This window comes from Euprymna scolopes, chromosome 2, assembly GCF_053919585.1.
Source record: "Euprymna scolopes isolate OS-2025 chromosome 2, ASM5391958v1, whole genome shotgun sequence".
Lineage (NCBI taxonomy): Eukaryota > Metazoa > Mollusca > Cephalopoda > Sepiida > Sepiolidae > Euprymna > Euprymna scolopes.
In genome coordinates, this window is record NC_136483.1 from 151,796,460 (window position 1) to 151,813,210 (window position 16,751).

Consider the following 16,751-nt stretch of genomic DNA (forward strand, 5'->3'; position numbering starts at 1 on the left):
ACTATTCTGTACTTTTGCCAAGAATGAAATGACTTGATACTTCATAACAGTTAGTCTGTTTTTCTGTCATATCAATTTGAGATTATTTAGAAATTATTATAAATTAAACAATAGTTACGATGTTACCTAATTCTGGCAGGGGTGGACTTTAATTACTGTTCCCAATGTGGGAAAACGGTTATGACAAGAGAATATTCTTTTCATTATTTTGACTCGAGTATATATCAGTTAATATTTTATATGTCTTTTAGATAGAGTGATGTGGTTTTCGATCGATTAACTGTGTGCCGGATATATACTCGAGAGTCAAAACAATAATATTCTCTTGTCATAGCCCTACCAATGAGACAATGTAATAGATGCAATAAAAATTGAACTTGTTAATCACGTCTCTTCTATACTGTCCAGGTTTAATCTTCGTCTGAGGTCATCAGATGGCTGTATAATATGAGTCTTAAAAATAGGCTTAGTCATCAAGACTCACATTACAGTCATCGTATCATTTGCCTCATTTATCAATACTTGTCAAGAATTCCTAAAAAAAAAAAAATAAATAAAAAAATAAACTGATGTCCATAAACAGAAAGAAAATATTGCAATCCAAAAATCACATAACTTGATCAAGTAGTTTACTTTTTATAAATAAAATAATTTTTAATTAATTGTAATTCGTAGGCATTAGAAAACTTTCACAAGTTTTAATTATGTTGAGTTATTTCCCTTGTTTTTTTTTTTGTTTTTTTTTTTAAAGACGGTTTTCAAAATGGTGCTGCAAGATAATCACTCTTAGTTTAGACATAAACCTTTGATTTTCTTAATTAAATATAAAACTACTTGGATAAATTTACACGATTTTTGGAATACAACATTTTCTTTTAGTCATGGGTATGTAAATCAGACTTTATTTGATTTTAATATACGGGGAATTCTGGACGAGCACCTATTTCTCTCCATGCAACAAATATCCTCAAATCTCACTGGCCAACCTTCCCTTCTATTCATAACATATTGTACATATGCTTCATAGATGGTTCTCTTGGAAAAAATTAGAAAACCTCTGCTGGTCAATAATGACAAAAGTTTCTGGAATTTATGCCATGCACTGATGATTCTTGTAATCACACTAGCACCTACTTATCCCTGTGCTCCAATGGTATCACCAAGATTGCAAAATCCTGGGACAACCGCAACAGCTTTGCCATCCAATTATATTTTCTCCACATCTACATTCTCATCCACCTCTATTGTCTTCCACTTCGATATCATCTCTCAACCTATCAATCATTGCACTTGTGTACCCAATGGTTTCCGGTAGATGTTTTACGAAAATTTGGTCGGTCACTTTCTTATAAAGGTTTTGATTTTGACTGATTAGCATAATCACATTGACACACCGAATCTGATTAGATCACAAAAGTTAAGCAACGTTCAGGCTGGTCAGTACCAGATGAGTGACCACTTGGCAATACCAGGTGCTGTATATAGGAGGCAATCAATACCACCTTGTAAGAACCGCAAAAAACTGGGATATACACACAATTGGGAACTGCTTGTGAATTAAATATTCACTTGACACTTCCTCCTTTAGAGGAGGTCAATCCAACTTGCTTAGGGTGAATGCCGTGTCGTTTTTATTTTTTTATGAAGTGAACATATCCAGACAAATATGCATACGTATATACTTAGAGGCAGGTCACAATATTATAAATGTAAACTTTGATATAATACATATAAAAAAAATTTAAAAAAAAAGAATGATATTTTGTCCCATGACAAAAGGCCCTATAATAGAACCACCGGTCAATGGCAGAGATCTACAAACAAGATAGAAAGCAAAATAAAAAGAATAAAAAGAGAATAAAAATAAATGATAGTAAAATGGTTAAAATCTGGTCAGAAGAGAGACAGGGGTTGGTCGTTTTGGTTTTACTATGGGTTAAATAGAAATGGACTTGAAAAAAAATAAATAAATAAAAAACAAAAAAAAAATAAAAAAATATATTCTATTAAAAAACTTTTCTTCAAAATCACTGGATGATCAGTGATTCTGAAGAAAGGTTTTTTAATAGAATATATTTTTTTATTTTTTCAAGTCGGTTTCTATTTAACCCATAGTTGGGACCCTAACAGTTACTACCACTCTGAGTCAGATTGCACCTGAGAGCAATGGCAATTAAAGGGTGGCTCCACACTCCCCAAAGCCCGCAAGCATGGGCCTCACCATCGGATATAGTTTAAAGTCATATTCAGGACCGAGAGACGGGGGAGATTAATGTACTCAGTGGTTAAATCGAAGATTGGTTCAAAATACAAACAATAGAAAACTGTGTCACTTGATCTTTTTTTTTTTTTTTTAAGTCTTTTTTATTACATTTTCACCCCAAACAAGGCACATTGCCACTTTGATGTAGGGGGCTACTATCAGAGACATAAGCTACAGGGGTACTATGTGGGGAGTTGGGCAGCTAGATATCGGTTCATGTTACACTTGAACTTCTGCATGTCAGTACAGTTGAGAGTAGAAGGCTTTCTTACATCTAGGGATCTCAACTGTGAAGGGGTGGGATTTTGCTGCTTGTCGGGGGGGGGGTATTTACGTCGAGGGGGTACAAGTGCTTGCAGTTCGTTCGAAAATTTACCGTAAAAGTACTTGTAGAACAGGCAGAGGGATGCTACATTTCGTCGATGGAACAGAGGCTGAAGATTAGATGACAGTTCAGGACCTATTAGGTTGGCGACTCTCTTTTGAAACCTGTCTAGGAGTGAGAGACTAGTAGCAGATGCACCAGCCCAAATATGACAATACTTCATAGATGGGCGAATGGTGGCCTTATAGAGTTACAGGTGTTAGAGGATAGAAATAACTGATAGTGAAATGGTTAAAATCTGGTCAGAAGAGACACAGGGGAGATTAATGTACTCGGTGGTTAAATCTGAGCCCCAGTGTCCCACTGGTGTATCTAGTTCCCAGAGATTCAGTCCCCTAGGACAAACTAATTGCAATAATACCTATGGGCCCTGATTACATTAGCAATATGTCAACTTGTAAATATTAGGGCTGGTATATTTATGTATTTGGCTGGATAATATATGATGCAATATTTATGAGAAAATGACAAATAATTGTTTGGTAAAAAAGATATTTCCAAGCAGGAGGGTAAGTATTGATTCTTTTTTTGAATTTTAATTGATGTGTGTTTTGAGGGTTACAGAATAGAATTAAACTCACCGACCAGAATATATTGCATGAATCTGAAAATTCTATTGTTTCCCCCCTAATATTTTTCTTGTCAGAATTCTTTCTAGAAAGACATCAGGTACTTATGGGAGGAACCACGAGAAGGTTGCCAACATCCCAAGTGAAAATGATGGAACAAATTGGATTTGAACTTAGATCACCCAAGTTGTCAGTCAGTGTTGTTAACCACTTGACTACCATTGCCTCCCAAGAAAGTGGAAATGAAAACAAGAAAATATGAAAAGTTACTTTTAAATAACTTTTAGACATAAAAATAATGTATCATATCAAAAGATATGGAGGTATTGATATCTTTGGTAAATCTTAAAAGTTTTGGTCTTCGAGCCAAGATCACAGTGTAATATCTGTTCTGATGCTGCTGCACTTGACTTTTTTTGTTCTCAGTTAGTGGAGGAGATATCCCATCATGACGGAGACAATTTTTAGAGTGCCCTTCTTGGGAAGCTGGATCCTCACATTAATAACCGACCTTGTGTCTAACTCTGCCCTCATGGGGAAGCAAGTAAATAGGAAATAGTAAAAGAGTCTTACAGAGTAAAACAATCTCTTTGGCCGAAGGCGAATGACCATAAATATGCCGGTCAAATTAAAATTATGCTCTATATTACTTTCAATACTATGGCAAAACGTCTTCTAATCGAAGGTATTTAGTTCTCTCTCACTGCAAAAACTGTGACACTAGGGTCGGAAAGTAGGATTGAGAAGTCAGCGTCGCCCCCCCCTCCTTCAAGGAGAGACACTCTGACCAGTAACAAGATTTTGGGTAGTCCCATCGGCATTCCCTGGTAAGGGCGCCTCAGGCAATTAGCATTACACTAACCCCTATTCTCAAAGAGGGAAGTTAATGCCTGAGAGGGTGGACGTCTTAGAACTGCACAGGAACAGAATTACACTGCAATCAACAGGAATGGTTTAATTTCTGTTGATTCGGAGCGAATAAAATGGTGACAGTGTAATAATACCTATGTTAAAATCCGGTCAAGGGAGATTGATAGACTAAATGGTTAAATGGAAGTAAAGTAAAAAGAACAAACAGAGTGAAAACCAGAGGCAGAAAATATGAAGAGCAAGATACTGAATCAATGTTTTGTTTTCTTTTAAAACTTTGTAACAATTTTAAATGGTTTTCAAACATATAGACAATGTATTGTATTGCAAAATATTGAGATATTGATACTTTTGATAATTCGAGTAGAGGAACACAAATAGAGTAAAGTACAGCCTCCTTGGCTATAATTTATTGCTTCTGCAAAAAAAAAAAAAAAAAAAAAAAAAAAATCTTTTTTTTTTTTTTTTTTTTTGGTTTTTGAAACCTGAAACAAGCATAAATATGGTGGTCAAACTTGGAAAAAAAACAAAAAAAAAACAACAAAACTTACCACTTTCTTGTAACGCACACTTCCACTTCGCTTTAAAGTCCCTCCCTTTGCAATATCCTCCTGTAAATCCACTTTGCCTCCGTCGACAGCAGTACGAACACTCAATTCCATCAGGTCAGGAACCGGCTGCACTTTGAGCACAACACAGTCCGTTGACCCTCGTATCATTTCGATTATATCCTCCCGCTTGCTATTCTCCACGTTGGTCCCATTGACCTCAACAAGCCGGTCACCAGGTAATAAGCCCGTTTCAGTGGCCTTCGGACCTGTGCCAGGTTCGGCGAAAATCACAGTACGCTTCGAACCGATACTATCCAAATTGTGCCGTTCCATCACAACTCCCTTGCGGAGGGAGAATCCAAAATCACCCCCAGGCTGACGTTTAAGATACAGTTCTCGAATGCGGCCGGGTTTTGGGGGAATAATGGATGGCAGATGCAAGTCCAAGTCGAATTTTTTATTACCAGGACTTAAGGGTGCAGCATTCTCATCCGTGATAATAATGTTGGGGGTTCCTGAGGATAAAGGAGATAAAAAAAAAAAATATTAGATATGAAAGAATAAATATGAAAAATTACTTAATGGAATAATAAACACGGAAAAATACAAGTAAAACAAAATCCACACACACACAAAAGCTGAACCAATAAAAATATCTTGTTTCAGCTTGAATGTATTTATATCTTTATTTTTACTTGTCTGTTTACATACTTATCCACTATTCCATTAACTTTTCCGGCTTTCGTTAAGGGCCACACTTCTTACTGTTTACAAAGCCATTCGGAGGAAGTGATGTCAGACAAATTTTAAGGTACAGATGACCAACACTGTATAACGTAACTTTTTAAAAAGCAAATATAAAAATATAAGTTTTATTCGATATTTATTTGAACTCTTAGAACAAAATTATAATCTTTATAATAAAAATGTGTTTATGAACTTTTTTTTTCTTTAAATCAAACATCAGGTGTTGATAATTATATTTTCATTTTTTTATGCATCAAACATAGAAATATAACTGTTATAAAATAAATATTTCTGAACTGTTTTTTTAAATATATTTTTTAACCGTTTTGTTTGTATTAAAAAAAAAAAAAAAAAGACAGTTCAGAAATATTTTTTATAAGTTGTATTTTTGTTTTATCTGAAAAAAATACCAACACCTGATGCTTGATTAAAAAAAAAAAAAAAGTGCCCAAACGTTTTTATTATAAAATTATAATTTTTTTTTATAAGAGTTCAAATACTGTTTGAATAAAACTTCTATTTTTATTAGGTTGGTGCAAAAATAATGTCGTTATATATATATATATATATATATATATATAAACAAGTTGATCGTCAAAAAACGACATTATTTTTGTACCAACCTTATATATTTGCTTAAAAAGAGAGAGAGACAAGAAAGAAAAAAAAAAGAAAATAAAAAGCTACATTATTTACAGTGTTAGTCATCCATACCTTAAATTTTGTCTGACATCACTTCTGCCAAATGGCTTTGTAAACAAAGTGCAAATCTTAACGAAAGCCACTTTTCCCTAGACATATTTTTATGCTCGTTCAATTAAAACATATGTATAGAAAAAATATAGCATACTTGAAATAAAAATTAGATTTTGAGTAATATCCATGGTGATGCCTTTAACCGACCTAGCAACCATCCAACTGGGATAGCAAAGCTGGCGACAGATGTGTGGAAAGCTAAATTCATTATAGAAAATTTGAACAGATGACTGATTATCAATATCCAGTAATTAGTTAATTAACAACGATACATATGATTAAGAACATTACCCATGGGACTGATTCCTTGCAGACTGCAACATGATCATCTTCAGACTTGATGTCAAATAATTTTTTTATTTATCTGCAGATTGTTTTCCTCTTCTTCATAGTTGTTGCTTCACCACATTTCGGCCAACTCATCCTCTGGCCTTCTTCAGGTGGTTGACCATGATGGGATAGGAATGCTGCTGAGTCTCATAACTGTATCCCCAGTAATTACTGCCTTCCATAGTTGTTGTTGTCTCACCACGTTTTGGGCAACTTATATTCTAGCCTGCTTTGAGTGGGATTGAAACTTATCTTCAGACTATGCTCACCTGGAACAGTAGAGATTCCAACGCCTCTATCGACTGTGCCGTGGATAAGTTAGCCAAAACGTGGTGAGACAACAACAACTATGGATAGCAGTAATTACTGGGGATACAGTTATGAGATTCAGATTTCTATCCCGTTGCAATTAATCACCTGAAAAAGGCCTGAGAATGAGTTGGTCGAAACGTGGTGAACCAACAACTATGAAGACGAGGATAACAGTCCACAAATAAAATAAATAAATAAATACACAAATTACTTATCTAAAAAGATCCTCCCCCCCCCAAAAAAAAAGAAAAGTAAAATAATTTGTCAAATCTTCCTCACGATGATTCAACTTTTGTTCATTTCATTCATCATTTTAAATCCTCTCTTAATATTCTTCATCATTCAAATGACAATTTGGTTTGGTTGTTTTATTTTACGGCAGATCAACCCTTTTCGGGTTATTTAATACCGAATCCAGTTATTTTGGAAACAGCATTCATGTTGCATCCAGTTATTTTGTAGAAGGTTTTTATTCTTCAAGGTCTTTGTATCTTCAATCGCTAGTTTGTAGTGTTTGGTTTGGTTGTTTTATAGTGGATTTTATCGTTTTTGTTCTCTGCCTTGCAGAACATGAATGAGTTTTGCAATGGGAGACGGGGAAAGGGTTACAGTATTGATGTTTGGTACATTTTAAATTAGGAAACCAGTCAGGAAGTGAAGGAGATAGAAAGAGAAAGAGAAAATAGGAAGAATGAAAAGGGGGAAAATGTGGGTTGTTGTTTTTGGTTTGGTTTTGCAGAACATAATTAAGTTTTGCAAAAAGAAGTAGAAAAACAAAAGCATCAATGTTAGGTGCATTTCGTCTCAGGATTGGTTGGTTGTTTTACGGCATATCAACCCTTTTCAGGTTATTTAATGCCGAATCCAAAGATTTTGAAGAAAAAATTTTTTAATAGAATATATTTGTTGTTTTCAAGTCGGTTTCTATTTAACCCATAGTTGGGACCTTAACAGGTACTACCAATCCGGGTCAGAGTGGACCTGGGAGCAATGGCAATTAAAGGGTGGCTCCACACTCCCCAAAGCCCGCAAGCTGGGGCCTCACCACTGGATATAGTTCAAGGTCATATCCAGGACCTCGTCTCAGGAAGCCAATATCTTCAGACAGCCTGATAATTTATCCATCTCATTAGCTTTTAACGTTTATAAAAGTTGTAACTATTATCTGGATTGTTCAGACTACTGTTCGCACCTGTACTCACAATAATCGAAATAAAACATCAATCATCTAAAAATATTTAAAAAAAAAATAATAGATTTCTGAAATATTTTATGAAATCAGTATGAAACCAAATTAATTATGGAAATTGAAACGAGGTCATTTTTATTTCATAAACTCATCACGTTTTGAATTCTAACGAATATGGTTCGTTGGGGGGTGGGGAACAAGAACATTCTATTCACCATTTACCAACAAGAGCCATTGTTGAGATACGATGAAAAAGGTCAAAGGTTACATCATATGTAAAAGCTCCACATTGTCAAGCTCTAAGCTAGTCCTTACTCCCCCTTATAAATCTAACCCCTATCACAGCAGCCTCTCCACATCTGTGGCAATATGCTTAGTGTTGAACAAAAGTTTCAACGATTTTTTTTTTTTAAATATCCATCATTAAGATTTTACAAAAGTATTTACACCACCTTTGCATAAAACTAAATATAGCCAACATTACTACCATTTACGTCTAACAGCAGTGTTCCAAAATTCCTAATGGTCATTTAATTAGTTCAGGAGTGAAACCTATACATAGAAAAAGTGCATTTGTTTATATAGTTCTATGATTTTCTTTGCTATTAATGTTTAAGCAAAGTAGCTATTGTGAACATCCCCATAGCTGGAGGGTGAATTGTGTGTTCAAATATTTCTCAACATTATTAGTATATAAATGACTCCAATAGATCTGCTAGTATTTGAACCCCGAATCGTCTCTCTATGATGATCCCAGATTAAAAGAGTAATTAGGATGACTTAAAGAGAACCAATTCTTTCACTATCGGAAATTGGAGTTTCCTACATTTCCCATAATCAAAAATCATTTGGTATTCCCATCATGGAATAGCATTTTTTTTTTTAATGACTAACACGTTTTGCTACTACATTAATCATTGAGAAGGCGAATCTGATTGGTAAGGATTTCCGATAGACTGGTTAACAGAAATTTGGATTTTGATATCAACTCAAATGTCCAAGACAATTAGCAGTGATCAAATTTTGCTTAATTCTGTTTGCATTTTTGGTAAATTCCTTTATTTTTCCAATATTCAAGAAAACGTTTAAAAAAAAAAAAAAACATGCTAGAATTTGTATAAGAAAACTCGTAGTTACATTACATCTAAAAGTTTTGAAGAAAAAAAATATATATGTGTGTGTGTGCGTGTGTGGCAATTAAGCTACACATAATTTCATTTCATCCTCTTGAGGATTCGTCAGGCTACTGCATGGAAACGATGTTACATGTTTTTATCTAGTTCCCTGTTATGCAGAGTTTGCTAGTTAGCCAATCAAATTCCTTGCTATTCACTCATTTATTAAATATTATTTACTAAACCGATTGACTCGACATTTTGTGATAGCATTTTTATCTAATCCAAACATGTTTGTATATATTTAAGATGAAAAAAATATTACAATATAAAAAAAACGAAGAGGAGACAGGGGGACAAAGAAGAAATTGGGGGCAAGACAAAGACAAGACGGGGGATGGGAAGACGAGACCGGGGGGGGGGGACAAAAGACGAGACGAGTGGGACAAAGACAAGATGGGGGGGGACAAAGACAAGATGGGGGGACAAAGACAAGGGGTGGGACAAAGACAAGACAGATGGACGAGTGGGACAAAGACAAGACTAGGCGAGTGGGATAAAGGCAAGACTGGGCGAGTGGGACAAAGGCAAGACGGGGGGGGGGAGTGGGACAAAGACAAGACGGGGGGGGGACAAAGACAACTTTAAAAGATTGGAGTATAAACATATGCAAACGTTCTCTATACAACAGTTATTTTTTTACATATTTAAATTACTTGTGTCTGATATCTAATTAGTAATTTATCTCAATAAAAATATACATTATCTAAACCAGAAAAATAACAATATATATATGTAACTAGCGTGGGTGGTTAGGGTTAGGGTTAGGGTTAGGCTCAGCATTGCCCAGATGTTTGGAGGTACGTGTTGCACACATAAAAAAAAGAAGTGGTAGTAGGCAGGCTCAAACCCATGACATGAAGGTGAAAAAGGAAAGTGAAAGAAAACCTGAGAGTTTACTGCTGCACTACGATGCGAGCGGAAAGTGTAAAGTGTTCAAACTTAGCGATGAAAAAGAAACGAATGAGAATCACGCAGGTATGGAAATGAAGGTCTGGCTGTAGGCCAGTTAAGCTTTCTGCCCCTGTACTTATTTCCCACAAAAAAGGGGGAGCTCTGGCTGTGTCCAAATGAATAGCAATTGTCTTATATGAAGGGTTTTCCCCCACATTGATCAAAGCTGATTGCCTTCAAGACATGCCAGCCCAGAAGGCCAGGCGGTGTGCCTTCGCTTCGATTAGTTTCGCTTTATTTATATGAGAAAGACAAACAAACACTGGAAACCAGGGATTCTTTTTTTTTTTTTTTTTTAGACTCGATCAAAATAAAGATAGAGACAACGAATTTGAGATATTATAATTTAGGAGCATAAGGATACTTCTCCAAAATAGTAGCCTTGTCGAGAAGCCCAGCGAAAAAAGCCTTTTATGGACATAAAAAAACACGCATGCCCATTTTTTATAATAGGCTAGCCCCTGTGCCCGGTGTTGACCAGGTGTTTGGAGGCGTGTATTAAGCAAAAAAAAAAAATAAAAAATGTAGTAGGCAGGACCGAACTCGTAATGCGAAGGCAAAAAAGTGGAGGTGTGTGTAAGGGTGTTGGTTGAGCAAAAAAGGAAAATTGCGAGCGCAAAAAATAGGAGTAGTAAGCAGGCTCAAACCCAGAGGAAAAAAGGTGTAAAAAAAAAAAAAAAAAAAAGTTCTATCGATGAGCCTACTGTGGCTGTGACGTCACGGCTGGTCGAAATAACGTCTTTTCTCCAACACCATTTACGCGAGATTTGAAGGACTTACAAAAAAAAAAAAAAAATGTCAGCGAAATAGCCAACCCTCCCCGTAAAAAAGTGCCCAGTTGAGGGTGAAGGAATGAATGTTTTTGGCCAATTTTTCGATATTTATCGTCCGAAGGGTCGAGCTTCAAAATGATACCAATCTCATGAGAATCCGTCGCCTCTGTCAAAAGTTTTTGAGACATACAAACATACATTTAAACAGACAGATGAGATTTATATTATAGATGGTAACAAGAGCCCGAAAATGAGGAACAAGAGTACGACTGATGAAGAATGCTTTATTTTCGGTTCGCACATTGTCGCAGTTTACTATACAATTCCTCAACATGAAAACTGAAAGATGAATTAATAATTTTCTCTGACAATGATTAAAAGTAAAAAATAATGTTTATTCGATAGGAAGAAAAAGGAGGGAAATTTTCCCTATGCTTACATCTATTTGCTTCAAATTCAGTGCAGTTGTAAACGTGTACATGTTAACAGAGCGTCATGCCTGTTATTCGATAATATGGTGTAAACGAGGCATGTCTGATTTGATAAATTTTCACTGGCAAATAAAAAAGCGAGTTAATTTATATTGTAAACGAAAACAAGTTAATATTAGATCATCTATGACAAAATTTGCTGATAAATCTCCATTAAAAAACCTAATGATTGGTTATCGGCCAATTTGCTAATCCGTACATCCCTAATATATATATATCACTATAAAAGTGAAAGTGTCTGTCTGTCTGTCTGTCTGTGTACATTTCCCAACACAATAACTCCGTCAACTTTCAGTCCACAGACTCAAAATTTGATATACAGAGTAGTGAGATTTGGTAAAATCTTTGTAATCGGTTTTCGACCAGAAATTTGGCTGTTAAGGGGTCAAAGTTCAACAATTTGACCTTTGAGAACTCTACCAAACTCCTCCGCCAATTTTGGGTCTAAACACTTGAAATTTTAAATATAGATTCCTTGGACATGGATCTAACTTAACTTGAGCCCAAAACAATAAATGTTAAGGGGTCATAATAAGGGTCAAAGTTAAAAAAATTTGACCTCTGCAGTGTCTACCAAATTACTAAAGACAATTTCTGGTCTAAACATTTGACATTTTACATAAAGGGTATTCAGAGATAGGGCAAGATTTTTAATCGGTTTGGGTCGAATATTTGAGCTACCAATATATAAATGTATGTATGTATGATTGCACGTCTGCCTAAAACTTTCGACAGAGGCGACGGATTTTCACAAGATCAGTATCGTTTTGAAGCTCGATCCTTCAGACGATAAATATCGAAAAATTGGTTAGGGACATTAATTTCTTCACCCTCAACTGAGCAGTTTTCTACAGGGAGGGGTTGCTTTTTTCGCCGATATTTTCGAATGTCATCCCTCTTAGCCTTAATTTAAACCTACATCATTTCCGGTTTGGCAGTGGTCGTAATAGCAAAGACAACACGTTCTTTTCACATTCTTTTCCTCCTTCGCAATACGGGTTCGAGCCTGCTTTCCTACTACCACTTTTTTTTTTTTTTTTTTGCTCAACATTATACACACACATTCTGCAATATATTTTATTTACTGACTGGAGTTATTGTTGTAGGAATGTGTCCCTTTTGACAACATAAACTGACTCTTTTGGCTCTCATGGGACTGACTGACATGCATGCATACAGTACAGAATAATCTCTATATTAGAACTCTTGTTTGTCTGCGTCTGCTTTCCTCAGGATTGGTTTAGTTGTTTTGTTTTACGGCACATCAACTCTTTTCGGGTTCTTTTTTGCAGCATTATCATTGTGGTAAAAGTATTTCTGCTCCAAGTTTTTCTAATATCTGTTCATGATGTTTCGTTGGCTGGTTTCGTAGAGGAAATTGTTTTAGGCTTTGTAGAACATTAATTCTTGCAAAAGGAAAGGGAGAAAAAAGACATCAATGTTTCGTACATTTAAGTTCAAGACGCCAACCTCATGATTGAAACATAATTACTATTTTAATTTTTGTTTTTTTTAAATTATCAATTCATTATTTACTGTAATTAAACGTACAAGATATTTTTGTTTATAATTTCATTACGAAATTAAATCTTTTCAGCTTCACAAACAAGTCAACCATCTTAATCTTTTGTTGATAGTTTAAAAACAAAACGTGAATGACTGACCCTTCGAAATGTGAAAGGGAATTTTACTGTATTGAAAGATCTCAAAGCTAATTAGATCAAATAATTTTATAGAAGGGGTTTTAATTCTTCCTACTGCAAAAACTTAGACAAAGGGGTCGGAAAGCGAAATTGAGAAGTCAGCGCCCCAGAGGATCTTCAAAAAGTGCCTTGGTAGTCCTGTCGGCATTCCTGGTAAGGGCGCATTAGGCGATTAGACTGAAACTAACCTCTTCTCAAAGAGAGAAGACAAAGTCTGGGAGGGTGGACATCCTAAAACTGCACAGAACTAAACACCAACCGCAAAATCAATAGGGACCAGATCATTACAGGAATGCTCTAATCTCTGTTGATTTGGGGAGGGGGGGCCTTACTCTGAACAAAATGTATTATGCTTTTTCTAATAATTTGATCCAATTAGTAATTACAAAATGATAATGTAATTTCAACTTTCAAAATCCTATTGGCTAAAAAGGTGTGAAACAAAAAAGAAAAAAATGCCTTAGCAACGTAAGAGACTACTGTAAATTCGGGATTATGCCTTCGGGAACACTAAGTAGGGAGTTGAGCAGCAAGAGTGTATTCCTCTAAATTTTAATTGAGGCACTTGAAGAAATTTTTATTTATTTATTTTTTTATTTTTTATTAATGAGGCAACATTTACCAACGTTAAAAAAAAGAATTTTTTTAAAAATTTAAGAAAAACACACTCGACGATAAGAGAGTAAATGAACAGATATTTAGTTGAATAATGAAGAATATCATGAAAGGATTGAAAATGAATGAAAGAAAATTTTATTAGTTATGACGATAGTTTATGACGAGTAGTTGTTGATATTGGATTTTAATACGACCTTGTTGTGGTCTGCAGAGAAGTAGTCCCATGGTAATGTGTTTCTTGCAAAGAAACTGTTAGTGGAAAATCTGTTTCGTGTTAAACACACGGAAGAAAGAAAAATTATTTGCAGTTTTGGCAGGAGATGAATTTTTACTGCGAATGTCTTACAAGGAGAAACCAGAGATTGTTTATAGTTGTTAAATATTTTCCCTATTGTTATACCTACATGGACAAATATATGGTAGCATAAAAATTCGCTATAAAATAAATGTATCGCAAAACTAGAAACAAGTGGATTCAGTGGCAGAAGGCTATCAAGGTCTTGACTGCGACACTTCCCTCTAATTATGCCAGATGTTCGTGAGTGAGGGAAACATATTTTGAGTCCAATTACAACCCATGTTGGTTTAAAGCATCGAATAATTACACAATTAAAAAAAAAAAAGGTACTGTGCCGACAGAACAGAAGATCAGACAACATTTAAGAGAATAGTTTCCATTTCTAGACATGGTGTCCAGTGACAAAAAAAAAACAAAAAAAAAAAAACCGACAGTAAGATAGTTATAAGATTTCATGCTTATTAAGTCAGAAATAATAGAAATATAAAAGCCAGATGGTTTCTAATTTTTCAACAATCGTCAAGTCAATAAAGAAAAATATTTTTTGGTTTTAAGTTCAGTAAAAAAAAAAAAAAAAAAAAAAAAGAGTAAAAAAAATGAATTGAATAAATATTATTCCTAATAATGGCTAATAAAATGCCAATTATATTCGTTATTCTCTTTCCTAAACAGATTTCTTAAAGTTTTTATTTATTTAGTTCATACAATAAAAAATTTATAAATAGATAAAAATCCAATAAAAAACATTTTTAAGTCCAATGTGCTTGTATGAAATAGAACTTGTGTCCCCTCAACGTATATTCACCAAACTAACCCGACAAGCAGCAAAATCCCACTCCTTCACTGTTGAGGTCACGAGATGTCAGAAAGCCTCCTATTCTAATATTTTTCCCCCGACTGCTAGAATTTGGAATTCCCTCTTCGTTTCCTGCTTTCCTGACTGTACTGTACAGAAGTTTACATGTAATGTGAGCAGAAATCTATCTGCTAAACTCTACATAGTCTGTTAGACATTATCCCAAATACTAGCATATTGCAGCTTGAATATAAGGGGTCGATGTTTGGGATTGAAAAAAAAAATGTTCTTTTAGCTATATATATATCTTACAAAAATTCAGATTAACATTCAAATTTTAGATTAAGTTTCAATTGTTTGAGCCCTAAACTGTAATCTATAATATAAATCTCACCTGTCTGTAAATATATGTATTTTTCGCAAATACTTTCGACAAAGGCGATGGATTTTTACGAGATCAGTATCGTTCTGGAGCTCGACCCTTCGGACGACAAATCTCGAAAAATTGGCCAAAAACATTAATTCCTTCACCCTAAACACAGCCGTTTTCTCTCGGGAGGGATCGATTTTTTTTTTTTTTTTTTTTTTTTTTTTTTTTTTTTTTTGCCGACATTTTAGCAAGTCATCAGCACCGTTGGGTTGAGTTCAGTTAATTTCAACGCTTTTGACTTCCGGTCGCCTCATGGAGACATTGCCTAAGACGTCAGATTTTCTTTCACTTTCTTTTCCTCCTTCACAGCACGGGTTCGAGCCAGTCAACTACCACTTTTTTTTTTTTTTTTTTTTGCTCAACATACACCTCCAAACACCTGGGCAACGTTGGGCACCCAGGCCAGTAAAATATAAATAAAACGTAATATGGAGTTATGTGTTGAGCATAAAATGACATTGATTTTGTTTTTATCTTGTTAACCAAATTTAAATATACGTTCAACTTTCACATTCATTACTACAAAAGCAAGGCCCGTGTACTGGCGTTGCAGAGTGTGAAGATGGCACAAAGTCTGAACAGATTCATTGAAAGAACTTCAACCCCTCGAAAACTAATGAAGCTATCATTATTTAGCATAGTATCATAGATTAAGCTTATTTTGTTTTATGAAGTGGTCAGTAAGACTTGAGGTCCCTACCAATAAAAAGCAATTTTAAAAATGTATGTTAATTAACATTTAAAAAAAAAAAAAAGAAATGTGCTCCCTCTCTTATAATGTAAAATACAGACTACAAAATGTTTACAGATGAGTATTTTAAGCAATTCTGAAACAATAAAAAGAAATGTTAAAAAAAAAAAAAAAAACACACACACACACACACACACACACACACACACACACACGTTAGTTGACATAAAAATAATGTTCATATGTGCATGATCTCCTCCCCCGCCCCGATAAAAGAAAGTAAATAATTTCGTTTTGCTTTCATGAAGTGATTGGTAATGACCTGGAATGGAACTCACACAGACGGGTTGGTAGCCCATGTAAAAGGAGGCAAAAGGCATTTAAAAAAAAAATAAATAAAATAAAAATATGTTTAAACGTTAAGTTCTTAATGTCCCCCCCCCCACCAAAAAAAAGTGCTTAGATGGCAAAAAAAAAAAAAAAAAAGTGCATGAACTCTCCCCAATACAGGAAAATAATGAATAAAAAATAAATAAAAATTACGAAAAAATATTATAATCAATTCTAAAACCATTGTTTCGGGCGTCTTTCAATAAAAGAGATTCTTCTAGACAGAGGTATGTTAACGTTTAAAGAAAATATGCATATTTACTAAAAAGTGTACCCCCCTCTCCCCTCAAGAGATAAAACGGGGTAAGTCACAAAATCGCTAGCATGAGTTTAATTCTAAAAGAAAAAAGATCTACAAAGGCAATAAATGTGTTCTGCTATTGTTGTTAGCTATTATAATACGAGGAATGCTTTTCAAGTTAAAAAAAATAAACATTCTGTACTAAGAAATACACTTTAA

At 34.6% G+C, this 16,751-nt stretch overlaps 1 protein-coding gene across 4 annotated transcripts in view; it reads right to left on the reverse strand.

Moving 5' to 3' along the window:
- The window catches only part of LOC145297667 (unconventional myosin-XVIIIa-like), a 794,600-nt gene that overhangs the window by 643,470 nt on the left and 134,379 nt on the right, over positions 1–16,751 (reverse strand). For all 4 annotated transcript variants that reach the window (XM_080143864.1, XM_080143857.1, XM_080143848.1 and 1 more), the window contains one exon: positions 4,639–5,153. In XM_080143864.1, coding sequence (XP_079999990.1) covers positions 4,639–5,153 — 515 coding nt within the window. The remainder of the gene's footprint in view (positions 1–4,638; positions 5,154–16,751) is intronic.